The sequence below is a fragment of the Canis lupus genome, chromosome 3 (genome assembly GCF_003254725.2).
Source record: "Canis lupus dingo isolate Sandy chromosome 3, ASM325472v2, whole genome shotgun sequence".
NCBI classification, from domain to species: Eukaryota; Metazoa; Chordata; class Mammalia; order Carnivora; family Canidae; genus Canis; species Canis lupus.
Window position 1 is genome coordinate 31,743,248 of NC_064245.1, and position 16,554 is coordinate 31,759,801.

At 39.1% G+C, this 16,554-nt stretch overlaps 1 protein-coding gene across 2 annotated transcripts in view; it reads right to left on the bottom strand.

Moving 5' to 3' along the window:
* Positions 1-16,554, bottom strand: part of NIPA2 (NIPA magnesium transporter 2) — a 32,568-nt gene that overhangs the window by 1,642 nt on the left and 14,372 nt on the right. For both annotated transcript variants that reach the window (XM_049107996.1, XM_025437517.3), the window contains 2 exons: positions 11,978-12,068; positions 10,212-10,372 (listed from right to left, as the gene is read on the bottom strand). In XM_049107996.1, the coding sequence (XP_048963953.1) occupies positions 10,212-10,372; positions 11,978-12,068 (252 nt within the window). The remainder of the gene's footprint in view (positions 1-10,211; positions 10,373-11,977; positions 12,069-16,554) is intronic.

Below are 16,554 nucleotides of genomic sequence, written 5' to 3' on the forward strand. Positions count from 1 at the left end.
ATTTTTAAAAAATATTTTACTTATACATTTGAGAGGGAGAGTGAGAGAGAACACTCGGGGGAGGAGCAGGCTCTCCACCTAGCAGGGAGCCCAATACGGGGCTTGATCCCAGGTCCCCAGGATCATACTCAGGATCACAACCGGAGCCGAAGGCAGACACTTGAGTAAGCCACCCAGGCGCACCTACACTCATAAAGTTTAGTTAGATGTATATGCTGGACAATTATACCATGTTTCATATTCATAAACTAGGTCATAGAAATATTAGAAATAATTATTAGAAATAATTAGGTCATAGAAAATGGAGATCATGTTGATTTGCAGCCATCTACACTAGAATATCTTGCTACTTTCCACCCATTGGAATGCTCTTAACTCCAAGAATAGAAACAATCAGAAACTAGTGGACAAAAATTATGAAATGACCTTGAACACTCAACAATTTATAGATGATAAAAATAACAGTTACAAATCAAGTTTGTCCTAAAAGCAGTACATTTTTTAAATATTTAGAGAAAACCACTGGGGTAAATAGTAAATCAGTAAGAATCAAAAATACTGTTAGGGTTCTGGTTCAATATGGAGAACTGAACCCAGCATAGTAAGAGCCAAAACTGTGTAGCATCATGGGCCAGGCACTTTTCTCAGCAATTTGCACTAATTCATTCCTTACAACTACCCTATAATATAGATACTACCATCTGCTAAAATGCCACAGAAGTCACATGAATTTATTCTGTTCACTCCTTAAAGTCTGCTAATAAGTAGTAACAGGACTCTTAAACAGACACACAAAAGCACGAATGGATATAGGAGATGATAGCAACAACATTATGGAAGCCAGAAAACAGAAGATAAACTCATAACTGATACAGCACATCCACGAAAACTGAATCCCACCCACATCAGCAATGATAAAAGATGGTAAAGTAACTCAGTTTGCAGCACAGAACACTACAAAGGTACAATGTACCTCTGGAAGCAGGGTAAAGAACAGACAAAACAGAAGACCTGGCTGAAAATCTATTCAGCATTAAGACCCCAGGAACTCTGCTCAGCTCTGAGTATCTGACTGACTGTTCTTCCTGCCACAGCAAACTGGAGGACTCTGGCCAGGTGAGTGTGTAGGTGCCACACTAAAATAGGGGGCTAGAGCAAGGTCTAACTCCCTTTTTCCCATCACCTCCTAGGACTCAGGCAGGACACACTGCTGGGAATGTGACATGCCTGACTTTCAGAAGGCAGCCAAGAATCACTAGGAGAGGCACCAAAACTAACAGAAAAACACAAAGCCTTTGTTTGCTCTATGCAGAGGAAAACTTCACAACAGATAAATCATCATCCTACAAAAACATTAAAACAGTAAAACTACCATTAGCATCCTCAAAGAGACAATGATGAGGCCAGAACTTGAAAGGCCAAAATCTGGAGAAAAAGGTAAGGTGAAAACTCACCTTTCTCCCTGCAATAACTGCCAATTCCAGAGCAGGAAGTAAGGAGGGACATAAAAACCAGCAGAAAGTGGTGACCTGGGGCTTGTGGAAGTTTCAGTAGATTAGGTAAAAATAAAAACTTGGAATCTGGGACTGTCTAGGCAGCTGGGACACCAGGGCCAAGATTCTAGAAAGGCAGGAACTAAAGAGACACTGAGTCCCAATTTCTGTGTGCAACTCCCCCTTAAGGCATTTGTGGGCATAAAGCTATACATGCCCAGGTCTGAGAAGCCAAGTGGACAGCCTGCTGAAAAAGCCAGGGAGCTGAAAAGACACCTGCAGTCTTGGAATGCCAACACGAACACTGCCATTCAAAGTTCACCCAGGTGGAGGGTCCAAATAAACATCCTAGGCTATCAGCTGAGAGAAAAGAGCTATGATTAAGACTACAGGCAAAATGGAAAGAAATCAGCCCCAACAAAGATTGAAGCAATATTTCAAGTTAAAGGTGACTTGCTGTACTCATATCTTACTGACAAAAGAAATTTTGGTTCTCTCTGAAGGAATTAAAAAAAAATCACTTAGAGCCTTTATACTTTTTAATAATCTATATCCAGCATTTAATCAAAACTGCTTAAAGACAAAACTAAGTGACTGAAAACAAAAGCAAAAACAGAGCCCACAAATAATCCTGATACTGAAGTTTGCAGAAAAATTTTAAAGGGATCCCTGGGTGGCACAGCGGTTTGGCGCCTGCCTTTGGCCCAGGGTGCGATCCTGGAGACCCGGGATCGAGTCCCACCGTCGGGCTCCCGGTGCATGGAGCCTGCTTCTCCCTCTGCCTGTGTCTCTGCCTCTCTCTATCATAAATAAAAATTTAAAAAAAAATTTTTTTTTAAATAACCAGGACTCTCCAGGGACTTGCTGCACAACAAAACACATGTGGTTGACAATAATGTACTGTACATCTGTGAAATATTGAGAGGGTGAATTTCATGCTGTGGGTTTTTTTGACACACACACATACACACACACACACACAAAACTGAAGAACGAAAGCAAGCTCTTTGGAAATTAAAAAATGTAACAGAAGAAATAAAAATTCAAAAAGGGGCTAGAAGACAATACTGAAGAAATCTCCCAAAAGGCAGAGCTAAAAGGAAAAATGGTAAAAACGGGGGTAAATATATATATAACAAGTCACTGTATGGTTCAGGAGGTCCAGTCAACGGAAGAAGAAGAATTTCACAGAAAATAGGGGGGGAGGAGCAAGATGGCGGAAGAGTAGGGTCCCCAAATCACCTGTCTCCACCAAATTACCTAGAAAACCTTCAAATCATCCTGAAAATCTATGAATTCGGCCTGAGAATTAAAGAGAGACCAGCTGGAATGCAACAGTGAGAAGAGTTCGCGCTTCTATCAAGGTAGGAAGACGGGGAAAAAGAAGTAAAGAAACAAAGGCCTCCAAGGGGGAGGGGCCCCGCGAGGAGCCGGGCTGAGGCCGGGGCGAGTGTCCCCAGGTCAGGAGAGCCCCGTCCCGGAGGAGCAGGAGCTGCACCGACCTTCCCGGGCGGAAAGGGGCTCGTGGGGAGTTGGAGCAGGACCCAGGAGGGCGGGGATGCCCTCGGGCTCCCCGGGACAGTAACAGCAACTGCGCGCCCAGGAGAGTGCGCCGAGCTCCCTAAGGGCTGCAGCGCGCACGGCGGGACCCGGAGCAGCTCTGAGGGGCTCGGGCGGCGGCTCCGCGGAGGGGGCTGCGGGGCCTCGGGAGCAGCTCGGGGGGGCTCGGGCAGAGGAAGAGGCTCCGTGCGGAGGGGGCTGCGCGGTTCCAGGACCAGCTCAGGGGCTCGGGCGGCAGCTCCGCGGAGGGGGTTGCGCGGCCCGGGAGCGCGAATCCACCAGCGCAGGCTCCGGAGCACAGGGCGCCGGGACACAGCCCAGGATCCGGCCTCCCCCGGGACAGGCAGAGGCCGGGAGGGCCCAGGACAGCGAGGACGCTCCTGCCCCAGCTGAGCAGATCAGCGGCCCCGCCCCGGAGCCTCCAGGCCCTGCAGACGCAGTTCCTGCCTGCCGGAGCTGAATCCAGGTTTCCAGAGCTGCCCCGCCACTGGGGCTGTTCCTCCTGGGGCCTCACGGGGTAAACACCCCCCACTGAGCCCTGCACCAGGCAGGGGCACAGCAGCTCCCCCAACTGCTAACACCAGAAAATCAGCACAACAGGCCCCTCCCCCAGAAGACCAGCTAGACTGACAACTTCCAGGAGAAGCCAAGGGACTTAAAGTACACAGAATCAGAAGATACTGCACCGTGGTTCTTTTTTTTTTTTTTTTTTTTTTTGTGCTTTTTGATTTGTTTCCTTCCTCCACCCCCTTTTTTTCTCCTTTCTTTTTCTCTTTTTCTTTTTTTTTCGTTTTTTTTTCTTCCCTTTTTTTTTTCTCTTTCTCTTTTCTTTTCTTCTTTCTCTCCTCTCTTTTTCTCTTTTTCCCAATACAACTTGCTTTTGGCCACTCTGCACTGAGCAAAATGACTAGAAGGAAAACCTCACCTCAAAAGAAAGAATCAGAAACAGTCCTCTCTCCCACAGAGTTACAAAATCTGGATTACAATTCAATGTCAGAAAGCCAATTCAGAAGCACTATTATACAGCTACTGGTGGCTCTAGAAAAAAGTATAAAGGACTCAAGAGACTTCATGACTGCAGAATTTAGAGCTAATCAGGCAGAAATTAAAAATCAATTGAATGAGATGCAATCCAAACTAGAAGTCCTAACGACGAGGGTTAACGAGGTGGAAGAACGAGTGAGTGACATAGAAGACAAGTTGATAGCAAAGAGGGAAACTGAGGAAAAAAGAGACAAACAATTAAAAGACCATGAGGATAGATTAAGGGAAATAAACGACAGCCTGAGGAAGAAAAACCTACGTTTAATTGGGGTTCCCGAGGGCGCCGAAAGGGACAGAGGGCCAGAATATGTATTTGAACAAATTCTAGCTGAAAACTTTCCTAATCTGGGAAGGGAAACAGGCATTCAGATCCAGGAAATAGAGAGATCCCCCCCTAAAATCAATAAAAACCGTTCAACACCTCGACATTTAATAGTGAAGCTTGCAAATTCCAAAGATAAAGAGATGATCCTTAAAGCAGCAAGAGACAAGAAATCCCTGACTTTTATGAGGAGGAGTATTAGGGTAACAGCAGACCTCTCCACAGAGACCTGGCAGGCCAGAAAGGGCTGGCAGGATATATTCAGGGTCCTAAATGAAAAGAACATGCAACCAAGAATACTTTATCCAGCAAGGCTCTCATTCAAAATGGAAGGAGAGATAAAGAGCTTCCAAGACAGGCAGCAACTAAAAGAATATGTGACCTCCAAACCAGCTCTGCAAGAAATTTTAAGGGGGACTCTTAAAATTCCCCTTTAAGAAGAAGTTCAGTGGAACAGTCCACAAAAACAAGGACTGAATAGATAACATGATGACACTAAACTCATATCTCTCAATAGTAACTCTGAATGTGAACGGGCTTAATGACCCCATCAAAAGGTGCAGGGTTTCAGACTGGATAAAAAAGCAGGACCCATCTATTTGCTGTCTACAAGAGACTCATTTTAGACAGAAGGACACCTACAGCCTGAAAATAAAAGGTTGGAGAACCATTTACCATTCGAATGGTCCTCAAAAGAAAGCAGGGGTAGCCATCCTTATATCAGATAAACTAAAATTTACCCCAAAGACTGTAGTTAGAGATGAAGAGGGACACTATCTCATACTTAAAGGATCTATTCAACAAGAGGACTTAACAATCCTCAATATATATGCCCCGAATGTGGGAGCTGCCAAATATATAAATCAATTATTAACCAAAGTGAAGAAATACTTAGATAATAATACACTTATACTTGGTGACTTCAATCTAGCTCTTTCTATACTCGATAGGTCTTCTAAGCACAACATCTCCAAAGAAACGAGAGCTTTAAATGATACACTGGACCAGATGGATTTCACAGATATCTACAGAACTTTACATCCAAACTCAACTGAATACACATTCTTCTCAAGCGCACATGGAACTTTCTCCAGTATAGACCACATACTGGGTCACAAATCGGGTCTGAACCGATACCAAAAGATTGGGATTGTCCCCTGCATATTCTCAGACCATAATGCCTTGAAATTAGAACTAAATCACAACAAGAAGTTTGGAAGGACCTCAAACACGTGGAGGTTAAGGACCATCCTGCTAAAAGATAAAAGGGTCAACCAGGAAATTAAGGAAGAATTAAAAAGATTCATGGAAACTAATGAGAATGAAGATACAACCGTTCAAAATCTTTGGGATGCAGCAAAAGCAGTCCTAAGGGGGAAATACATCGCAATACGAGCATCCATTCAAAAACTGGAAAGAACTCAAATACAAAAGCTAACCTTACACATAAAGGAGCTAGAGAAAAAACAGCAAATAGATCCTACACCCAAGAGAAGAAGGGAGTTAATAAAGATTCGAGCAGAACTCAACGAAATCGAGACCAGAAGAACTGTGGAACAGATCAACAAAACCAGGAGTTGGTTCTTTGAAAGAATTAACAAGATAGATAAACCATTAGCCAGCCTTATTAAAAAGAAGAGAGAGAAGACCCAAATTAATAAAATCATGAATGAGAAAGGAGAGATCACTACCAACACCAAGGAAATACAAACGATTTTAAAAACCTATTATGAACAGCTATACGCCAATAAATTAGGCAATCTAGAAGAAATGGACGCATTCCTGGAAAGCCACAAACTACCAAAACTGGAACAGGAAGAAATAGAAAACCTGAACAGGCCAATAACCAGGGAGGAAATTGAAGCAGTCATCAAAAACCTCCCAAGACACAAGAGTCCAGGGCCAGATGGCTTCCCAGGGGAATTCTATCAAACGTTTAAAGAAGAAATCATACCTATTCTCCTAAAGCTGTTTGGAAAGATAGAAAGAGATGGAGTACTTCCAAATTCGTTCTATGAGGCCAGCATCACCTTAATTCCAAAACCAGACAAAGACCCCGCCAAAAAGGAGAATTACAGACCAATATCCCTGATGAACATGGATGCAAAAATTCTCAACAAGATACTGGCCAATAGGATCCAACAGTACATTAAAAAAATTATTCACCATGACCAAGTAGGATTTATCCCTGGGACACAAGGCTGGTTCAACACCCGTAAAACAATCAATGTGATTCATCATATCAGCAAGAGAAAAACCAAGAACCATATGATCCTCTCATTGGATGCAGAGAAAGCATTTGACAAAATACAGCATCCATTCCTGATCAAAACTCTTCAGAGTGTAGGGATAGAGGGAACATTCCTCGACATCTTAAAAGCCATCTATGAAAAGCCCACAGCAAATATCATTCTCAATGGGGAAGCACTGGGAGCCTTTCCCCTAAGATCAGGAACAAGACAGGGATGTCCACTCTCACCACTGCTGTTCAACATAGTACTGGAAGTCCTAGCCTCAGCAATCAGACAACAAAAAGACATTAAAGGCATTCAAATTGGCAAAGAAGAAGTCAAACTCTCCCTCTTCGCCGATGACATGATACTCTACATAGAAAACCCAAAAGTCTCCACCCCAAGATTGCTAGAACTCATACAGCAATTCGGTAGCGTGGCAGGATACAAAATCAATGCCCAGAAGTCAGTGGCATTTCTATACACTAACAATGAGACTGAAGAAAGAGAAATTAAGGAGTCAATCCCATTTACAATTGCACCCAAAAGCATAAGATACCTAGGAATAAACCTCACCAAAGATGTAAAGGATCTATACCCTCAAAACTATAGAACACTTCTGAAAGAAATTGAGGAAGACACAAAGAGATGGAAAAATATTCCATGCTCATGGATTGGCAGAATTAATATTGTGAAAATGTCAATGTTACCCAGGGCAATATACACGTTTAATGCAATCCCTATCAAAATACCATGGACTTTCTTCAGAGAGTTAGAACAAATTATTTTAAGATTTGTGTGGAATCAGAAAAGACCCCGAATAGCCAGGGGAATTTTAAAAAGAAAACCATATCTGGGGGCATCACAATGCCAGATTTCAGGTGTACTATAAAGCTGTGGTCATCAAGACAGTGTGGTACTGGCACAAAAACAGACACATAGATCAGTGGAACAGAATAGAGAATCCAGAAGTGGACCCTGAACTTTATGGGCATCTAATATTCGATAAAGGAGGAAAGACTATCCATTGGAAGAAAGACAGTCTCTTCAATAAATGGTGCTGGGAAAATTGGACATCCACATGCAGAAGAATGAAACTAGACCACTCTCTTGCACCATACACAAAGATAAACTCAAAATGGATGAAAGATCTTAATGTGAGACAAGATTCCATCAAAATCCTAGAGAAGAACACAGGCAACACCCTTTTTGAACTCGGCCATAGTAACTTCTTGCAAGATACATCCACGAAGGCAAAAGAAACAAAAGCAAAAATGAACTATTGGGACTTCATCAAGATAAGAAGCTTTTGCACAGCAAAGGATACAGTCAACAAAACTCAAAGACAACCTACAGAATGGGAGAAGATATTTGCAAATGACATATCAGATAAAGGGCTAGTTTCCAGGATCTATAAAGAACTTATTAAACTCAACACCAAAGAAACAAACAATCCAATCATGAAATGGGCAAAAGACATGAACAGAAATCTCACAGAGGAAGACATAGACATGGCCAACATGCGCATGAGAAAATGCTCTGCATCACTTGCCATCAGGGAAATACAAATCAAAACCACAATGAGATACCACCTCACACCAGTGAGAATGGGGAAAATTAACAAGGCAGGAAACAACAAATGTTGGAGAGGATGTGGAGAAAAGGGAACCCTCATACACTGTTGGTGGGAATGTGAACTGGTGCAGCCACTCTGGAAAACTGTGTGGAGGTTCCTCAAAAAGTTAAAAATTGACCTGCCCTACGACCCAGCAATTGCACTGCTGGGGATTTACCCCAAAGATACAGATGCAGTGAAACGCCGGGACACCTGCACCCCGATGTTTATAGCAGCAACGGACACGATAGCCAAACTGTGGAAGGAGCCTCGGTGTCCAACGAAAGATGAATGGATAAAGAAGATGTGGTTTATGTATACAATGGAATATTACTCAGCTATTAGAAATGACAAATACCCACCATTTGCTTCAACGTGGATGGAACTGGAGGGTATTATGCTGAGTGAAGTAAGCCAGTCGGAGAAGGACAAACATTATATGTTCTCATTCATTTGGGGAATATAAATAATAGTGAAAGGGAATATAAGGGAAGGGGGAAGAAATGTGTGGGAAATATCAGAAAGGGAGACAGAACGTAAAGACTGCTAACTCTGGGAAACGAACTAGGGGTGCTGGAAGGGGAGGAGGGCGGGGGGTGGGAGTGAATGGGTGATGGGCACTGGGGGTTATTTTGTATGTTAGTAAATTGAACACCAATAAAAAAAAAAAATAAACAGAAAAAAAAAAAAAGAATTTCACAGAAAATAAAGATGAACAAAAGAATAAAAGACAAATTTCACAGAATAAAAAATGAATTTGATATCCTAGAATAAGATGCACATTTCCAAATTTAAAAAATCTATCAAGTACCTAGCACAATGAATAAAAATTATCCCACATGTAGGTACCTCAGTGGAAAATTTCAGATGACTGAGGGCAAAGAGGACATCCTAAAGGTTTCCTAAAAACAAAATATGGTTAACATCTAAAAGATAACTAACTGTGTTTGATTTCTTAGCAGCAGGAAGTGAGAAGACAATGAGGTCACATTGATTAAAGACATTTTTATATATCCAAGGTCTCATCTCTTCTGTGCCTGTCTTGTCTCCTACAACAGTGGCTCCAACCAAAATGAAGGAGCAAACCCAGCATTCAAAGACAAGAAAAAAATAGAAAGTGAAGGGGATCTTTCATGATGCTGATGAGGGAAAATCCACAGTGACAAGTGTGCTGGTGGCCTCAAGATACCAATCTAGACCAAGGCCAAATAAGACTCTGGGAGAAATTTCCAGAAGATATGAAACTATAGAATATCTAATGTGTTTGAAATTACTGAGGGTAGAATTAAGACCACTGGAGAAGAATTTCAGGATGGCTTGATAAACTCATAGAAAAGTGATCAAACAAGATTATGATCAGTTAAGAAAAAACAAGTCAAATAAGGAAGGAAAGGTAACTATATCATAGGTGTAAGCTGGGAATAAAAGTGATATAGTGCTTATAAATAAATCATTTAAACAAAAAAAAGTAGATATAATAGATAGTGGATATAACAGATGATGCCTAAAGCCAAAAACAGTAGCAGCAATGTAAGCAAGTTATTTAAACACATGGTTAAAGAATAAAATAAACAAGCGTTAATTAAGGGCTGCTATGGGAGGAAAATGATCACTTGTTTTTCATAATAAGTAATGGCAAACAACTTACCTCTTGGCACATAAAACTTTGGTTAAAATAAAAACTAAATTAAAAAGTAAAATAAGGGGATCCCTGGGTAGCTCAGGGGTTTGGCCCCTGCCTTTGGCCCAGGGTGTGATCCTGGAGTCCCGGGATCGAGTCCCACATCGGGCTCCCTGCATGAAGCCTGCTTCTCCCTCTGCCTGTGTCTCTGCCTCTCTCTGTGTCTCTCATGAATAAATAAATAAAATCTTTAAAAAATAATAATAATAAATTAAAAATAAAAAGTAAAGTAATAAACTGATAAAGCTTTTTTTTGGTTTCTTACCTGGATCCCCCAGCTTGTGAGACATTTCATTTAAAGTCTCAATCTCCTCTTCTTTTGGAGCATGAATGACCATAACTGTAGATCCTAGAATACTTAGCAAACATCCAATTTTCCCATGAAGATTAAGTCTTTCATTTAGAAAGTATGAAGAAAGAATGGCACTACAGTGGGGAAGGGGGTGGAGAACATTAAAATTAATCAACCACTTTTCTCATTTTAAAAAATCAACACAACTCAATTTAAATTACTGAAAAACTACAACACTATGAACTTGTAAAGATTCTTTGGCTTCACAACAAGGTAAAGAAAAGGTGCATTCAATCATAAAATGAAATGTTTCCAGCAAATTAATGATTTCTTTTCTTTTTCTAGCACTTGTAGTTTATTTTTTATGACACTTTTAATTTTTAAAATATTTTCTTTAAATTCAATTTGCCAACATATGGTATAACACCCAGTGCTCATCCCATCAAGTGCCCCCCATCAGTGCCCGTCACCCAGTCACCCCACGCCCCCGCCCACCTCCCTTTCCACGACCCCTTGTTCGTTTCCCAGAGTTAGGAGTCTCTCATGTTCTGTCTCCCTCTCTAATTTTTCCCACTCATTTTCCCTCCTTTCCCCTTTAATCCCTTTCACTATTTCTTATATTCTGTATGAGTGAAACCATGTGATGATTGTCCTTCTCTGATGGACTAACTTCACTCAGCATAATACCCTCCAAGTCCATCCATGTCGAAACAAAAGGTGGGTATTCATCGTTTCTAATGGCTGAGGAATATCCCATTGTATACATAGACCACATAATGAATTCATCATACACTAAACCAGTATAGTTCTATATTTCTGCTGTAGAAAGTCAGTATGAAATTTAACAATAAATGGAGCTATGGTAGAAACTTATAACCTAGGAATGTATGTCCAAATCAATGCTTAAATTTGCTCAACTTTAATTTATCCATACTGGTTTATGCATCTTTCCTGTGTTCATGTAATTCTAAATTATTTGCCTGTTAAATTAGCAAGTTTTAATACTTTATAGCCAAATGTATCCATATCTAAAAAATATATAATGTAAACCTATAAATATGGCATAACATACAGAAAACTAAGGGTAAAAGACACGTACCACAATAAATCTTTATATACTACAGATTATATATCATCTTGAAAAATTATGTAACCTGCATGTAATATCGATTTTTACACACACACACACACACACACACACACACACACACACACACACTATATTCGGGGGAAACAAAGATTTTAAAAAACCTATCAATCAACTTTGAGAATAGTAACCAAAACCCAAACTTCAATATAGTCTTAGCTGTTTGGGCTAATCATTAAGTAACAGAAAAAAGGGCAAGTCTTGGACTGCTCCTTCCAAAGGAAGACCCCAGAGCACTTTGGAGGCACATAATACCCTTGTGCCAATCATTGATTTTCTGTAGGTATAGAAATTGATTTATCACCAATACACCTACTGAAGTGTACATGTTTCATATTGTGACGAGTCCAACTTAAAATTTTTAAAAATTGTAATAAAAACTCCTGCTGGCTCTGAAAACAAGACAAAGCACAGAAGCATTTTCTCCTACAAATTGATAGCATGCCTATGCACAAAAGATAAATTACTACACAGCTTAAAAATAATTCTCAAGATTGTTTCAATGTAAATTATGGTGAGCATGTATAATCAAATGGCATTAAGGCTGTATAGACCAATATACTGACTGTTCTTACACACAAAGCATCCTTACCTTACTAGGACGCTGAGAGCTCCTAATGGAGTCACTAGGGTGGCTGGAGCAAAGGCATATGCAGCAAAGTTGGCCACTTCACCTGCTCCCACTTGGAGAAAGAAAAGAAAACTCAGAACAAGTCACTCAAAATGGAAATGCCCGCATTTTATTTTCATATACAGTTGACCCTTGAACTGGAATTTGAACTTTAAGTGTCCACTCATGTATGGATTTTTAACAGCACCGTAAATGTATTTCATATGATTTTCCTATCTATAGTTGTTTGGAATATAGTATATAATACATATATAAAATGTGTGTTAATCAACTATTTATGTTATTGGTTAAGGCTTCAGGTCAATAGTATGCTAATATTAAAGTTTTGGCAGAGTCAAAAGTCATATGCAGATTTTCAACTGCACAAGGGGTCAGGGGCCCTAACTTCCATATTGTTGAAGGATCAAATGTATATTTTTTAAAATGCTATTTCAATTGTATTTAGTAATTTCTCTATTTTCTCCTACCTATTCAATAAGGGTTCTCCTGTAAATTATCATTAGAATAGAATTCAAACCAATTAGAAATACAAATCCGAAAAAAAATACAAATCTGTAATTTTAATTGAATAGATCTAATTTATGCTTATAGATTTTTAAATTTTTTTTAAAAACATATCCTATGATAACAGACACAAATTAATTAAAAGCAGCTAAAACTGATGTGAAACACCTCTCCCAAGTCTTTTTCACTAGTTTTTTTCTTTTTTAAAAAACCCAACTCTTATATTCAAAAGACATCATCAGGTACTGATTTGAAGTAATTAAATTTTTGGACATGAACCTTCTGTGGGTTAAAAATATTAGTTCTTTTTAAAGTATTATGTAATTTGCCTCTTCACTCTTTTAAATTCTTCACTAAAAGTTCTCAATTTTAATGTCAAATTTTAAAATATTTTTCTTTGTGGTTGGTATTTCATACAAACTGTATGAGAAATCCTTTTTATTTTTAATTTTTAAATTCTACCAGTTAACAGTGTTAATATTATTTTTTTAATTTTTATTTATTTATGATAGTCACACACACACAGAGAGAGAAGCAGAGACATAGGCAGAAGGAGAAGCAGGCTCCATGCACCGGGAGCCCGATGTGGGATTCGATCCTGGGTCTCCAGGATCACGCCCTGGGCCAAAGGCAGGCGCTAAACCGCTGCGCCACCCAGGGATCCCAACAGTGTTAATATTAATATCAGGTGCACAAAATACTTAAGGCTTGAATTTGACAATTCTATACATTATTTGGTGTAGGATCTGACAATTCTATACATTATTCAGTGCTCATCCTAAGTGTACTCTTAGTCCCCTTCACCTATCTCACTCATCTCTTTTATTAGAAATCTTTCTTGAAATTCTTTATCCCCTACATTCTTTAGTGTTCCACCTTTCACATTTAAGCTTATGAACCACTTGGAGTTGATCTGATGTTTGGAGTAGAAATCAAATTTTATTTTTTCCACATGGATTGTTACAGCAACATTTACTGAAAAGCACAGTTCCGTATTTCAATACCACCTTTGTAATAAATATACTGTCGTGTTTTATGGTTCTCCATTCTACTGGTTTATGTATTTTGGCACAGTACCACACTGTTTTAATTAGTGTAGCTTCAGAGTAAATCTCTATATCCAGTAGAACAAATCCTTTCACCTCTTAAGAATATCTTTGCTTAGGGAAACAAAAGCAAAAATGAACTTTTGGGACCTCATCAAGATAAAAAGCTTCTGCACAGCAAAGGAAGCAATCACAAAACAAAAGGCAGCCCAGAGAATGGGAGAAGATATTTTGCAAATGAAATATCTGATAAAGAGTTACCACCCAAAATCTATAAAGAACTTAACAAGCTCAAACTCAACACCCAAAAAACATAATCTAGTTAACAAATAGGCAGAAGACATGGATGGGCACTTTTCCAAAAATTCATCCAGATGGCTAGATACTTGAAAAAATACTCAACATTACTCACCAGGGAAATCAAAAACCATAAAAACCATATGAGATACTACCTTGCACCTGTCAGAATGGCTAAAATTAACAACACAAACAACAGGTGTTGGGGAGGATGTAGATAAAGGGGAACCCTCTTGCACTGTTGGTGGGAATGCAAACTGATGCAGCCACTCTGGACAAGTTCGGAGGTTCCTCAAAGAGTTAAAAATAGAACCACCATACCATCCAGCAATTGCACTCCTAGGTATGTTCCCAAAGGCTTGGAAAAACAGATTCAAAGGAGTACGCCCCCTGTTTACAGCAGCATTATCTACAATTGCCAAACCATGGAGAGAGTCCAACTCCATCAACTGATGGATAAAAAAGATGTAGTATATACATATGATGCTATATTACTCAGTAATATAAAAGAATGAAATCTTGCCATTTGCAACAACATGAATGGAACCAGAGTGCATTATGCTAAGTAAAATAAGTCAGAGAAAGACAAATATCCTATGATCTCACTCAGATGTGGAATTTAAGAAAAGAAAAAAAAAAAAAGAGATGAGCATATGGAAAGGGAGGAAAGAAAAAAAGGAAAGAGGGAAACAAGCCATAAGAGACTCTTAATGATAGAGAATAAACTAAGGGTTGATGAAGGGAGGAGGGTGAAGAATGGGCTAGACAGGTGATGGGTATTCAAGAGGGCACTTGTGATGAGCACTGGGTATTGTATATAAGTGATGAATCACTGAATTCTACTCCTGAAACCAATTTTGCACTATATGTTAACAAATTTTAAAATTTTTAACTCAATTGCTTTGCTTTACTTGGACTTCTGTATTACCATATAAAATTTAAATCAACTTACCATGTACCACATAATCACCTAGTTTTAAATGGAACAGCATTTAGCTTGTCACTATGGAAGAAATGATTTTCCAATAATGAATCTTTCAATTCATAAAAATAATACACCCCTCTATTTGTCTTTTTCTCAGTAATTATTTCATTTTCTCTGTAGGTATCTTTCCCATCTTTTGTTAGATTTATAATTAAATGATTCCTGTTTTTAAAAATTATATGCAAATAGTACTTTTAACATTTCATTTTCTAATTGTTGCTTACAATTCAGCTAAATTTTATTTTATTTTATTTTATTTTTATTTATTTATTTATTTATGATAGTCACAGAGAGAGAGAGAGAGGCAGAGACATAGGCAGAGGGAGAAGCAGGCTCCATGCACCGAGAGCCCGACGTGGGATTCAATCCCAGGTCTCCAGGATCGCGCTCTGGGCCAAAGGCAGGCGCCAAACCGCTGCGCCACCCAGGGATCCCCAATTCAGCTAAATTTTATATGTTGACTTTGTATCTAACACTTTGCTAAATCTTATTTTATAATTTGTATATTCATTGGAATTTTTATACTCATAATTATACAATCAGTATAATACAAGTTTACATATTTTTTTTTTTTTAGATTTACTTTTTTTATTATTCAGATAGAGAGAGAGAGAGAGAGAGAGGCAGAGACTCAGGCTCCATGCAGGGAGCCCGACGCGGGACTTGATCCCGGGTCTCCAGGATCACACCCCAGGCTGCAGGATCACACCCCGGGCTGCTGTAAACAGCTGCGCCACCGGGCTACCCAGTTTACGTATTTCTAATTCTATTCCATCCCCTTGCCTTCCTACACTGGTTAGAAATTCTTTTAAAAATACTGAAGGAGTAACAAGAGGTCATTTGTTTGTTCCCAGTTTCAAAAAGAAAGCCTTAAATATTTCTTTATTTTGGTGTTTATTGTGATTGTTTTGGCTTTTTTTGTCTTTGAAATCTTGTCACATTAAGGAAATTTCCTGAAATTACTTGTTTTAGGGGCACCTGGGTGGCTCAGTGGTTGAGCATCTGCCTTCGGCTCAGGGCGTGATCCCAGGGTCCTGGGATTGAGTCCCACATCAGGCTCTGCACACAGGAGCGTGCTTCTCACTCTGCCTGTCTCTGCCTCTCCGTGTCTCTCATGAATAAATAAAATCTTTAAAAAAAATTACTTATTTGAGATGGTTTCTTTTTAGTCATGATAGTTGCTAAATCATAGTGAAATGGTAATTTTTCTCCTTCAATTAGTTAACATCATAAATTACAATGGTTGGTTTTCCAAAGTTATGCCAACTTTGCATCCCTAGAATATACCTAATTTGTTCATGATGTGCTAAAATAAATTTTTTAAAAAACTATAAACTTTCATTATTTCAGTAATGTTCAAAAGTTAGGATATTTTGTATTTGGCACCCACATATTGTTTTCTAAGGTAAACACACTTTTAAAATATTTTCTAGTTTTCATTCTGACTTCTTCGAACCATGGATACATAAGTGTATTTCTAAATTTCCGAACATGGGGATTTTTATGTAATCTTTTTGTTACTGATTTCTATTGTAATTATAATGATCTGTGAAAATACACCATTAAATCCTTTGAAAAATTTAAGACTGGCTTTATGATCTAGCAAAAATAGTCCATTATATAATATTCTATTAGCCTTTGAAAACAATGTAGACCAGGTTAATTTGGTTAAATTTATTATTCAAATGTTCTATAACCTTAACAAT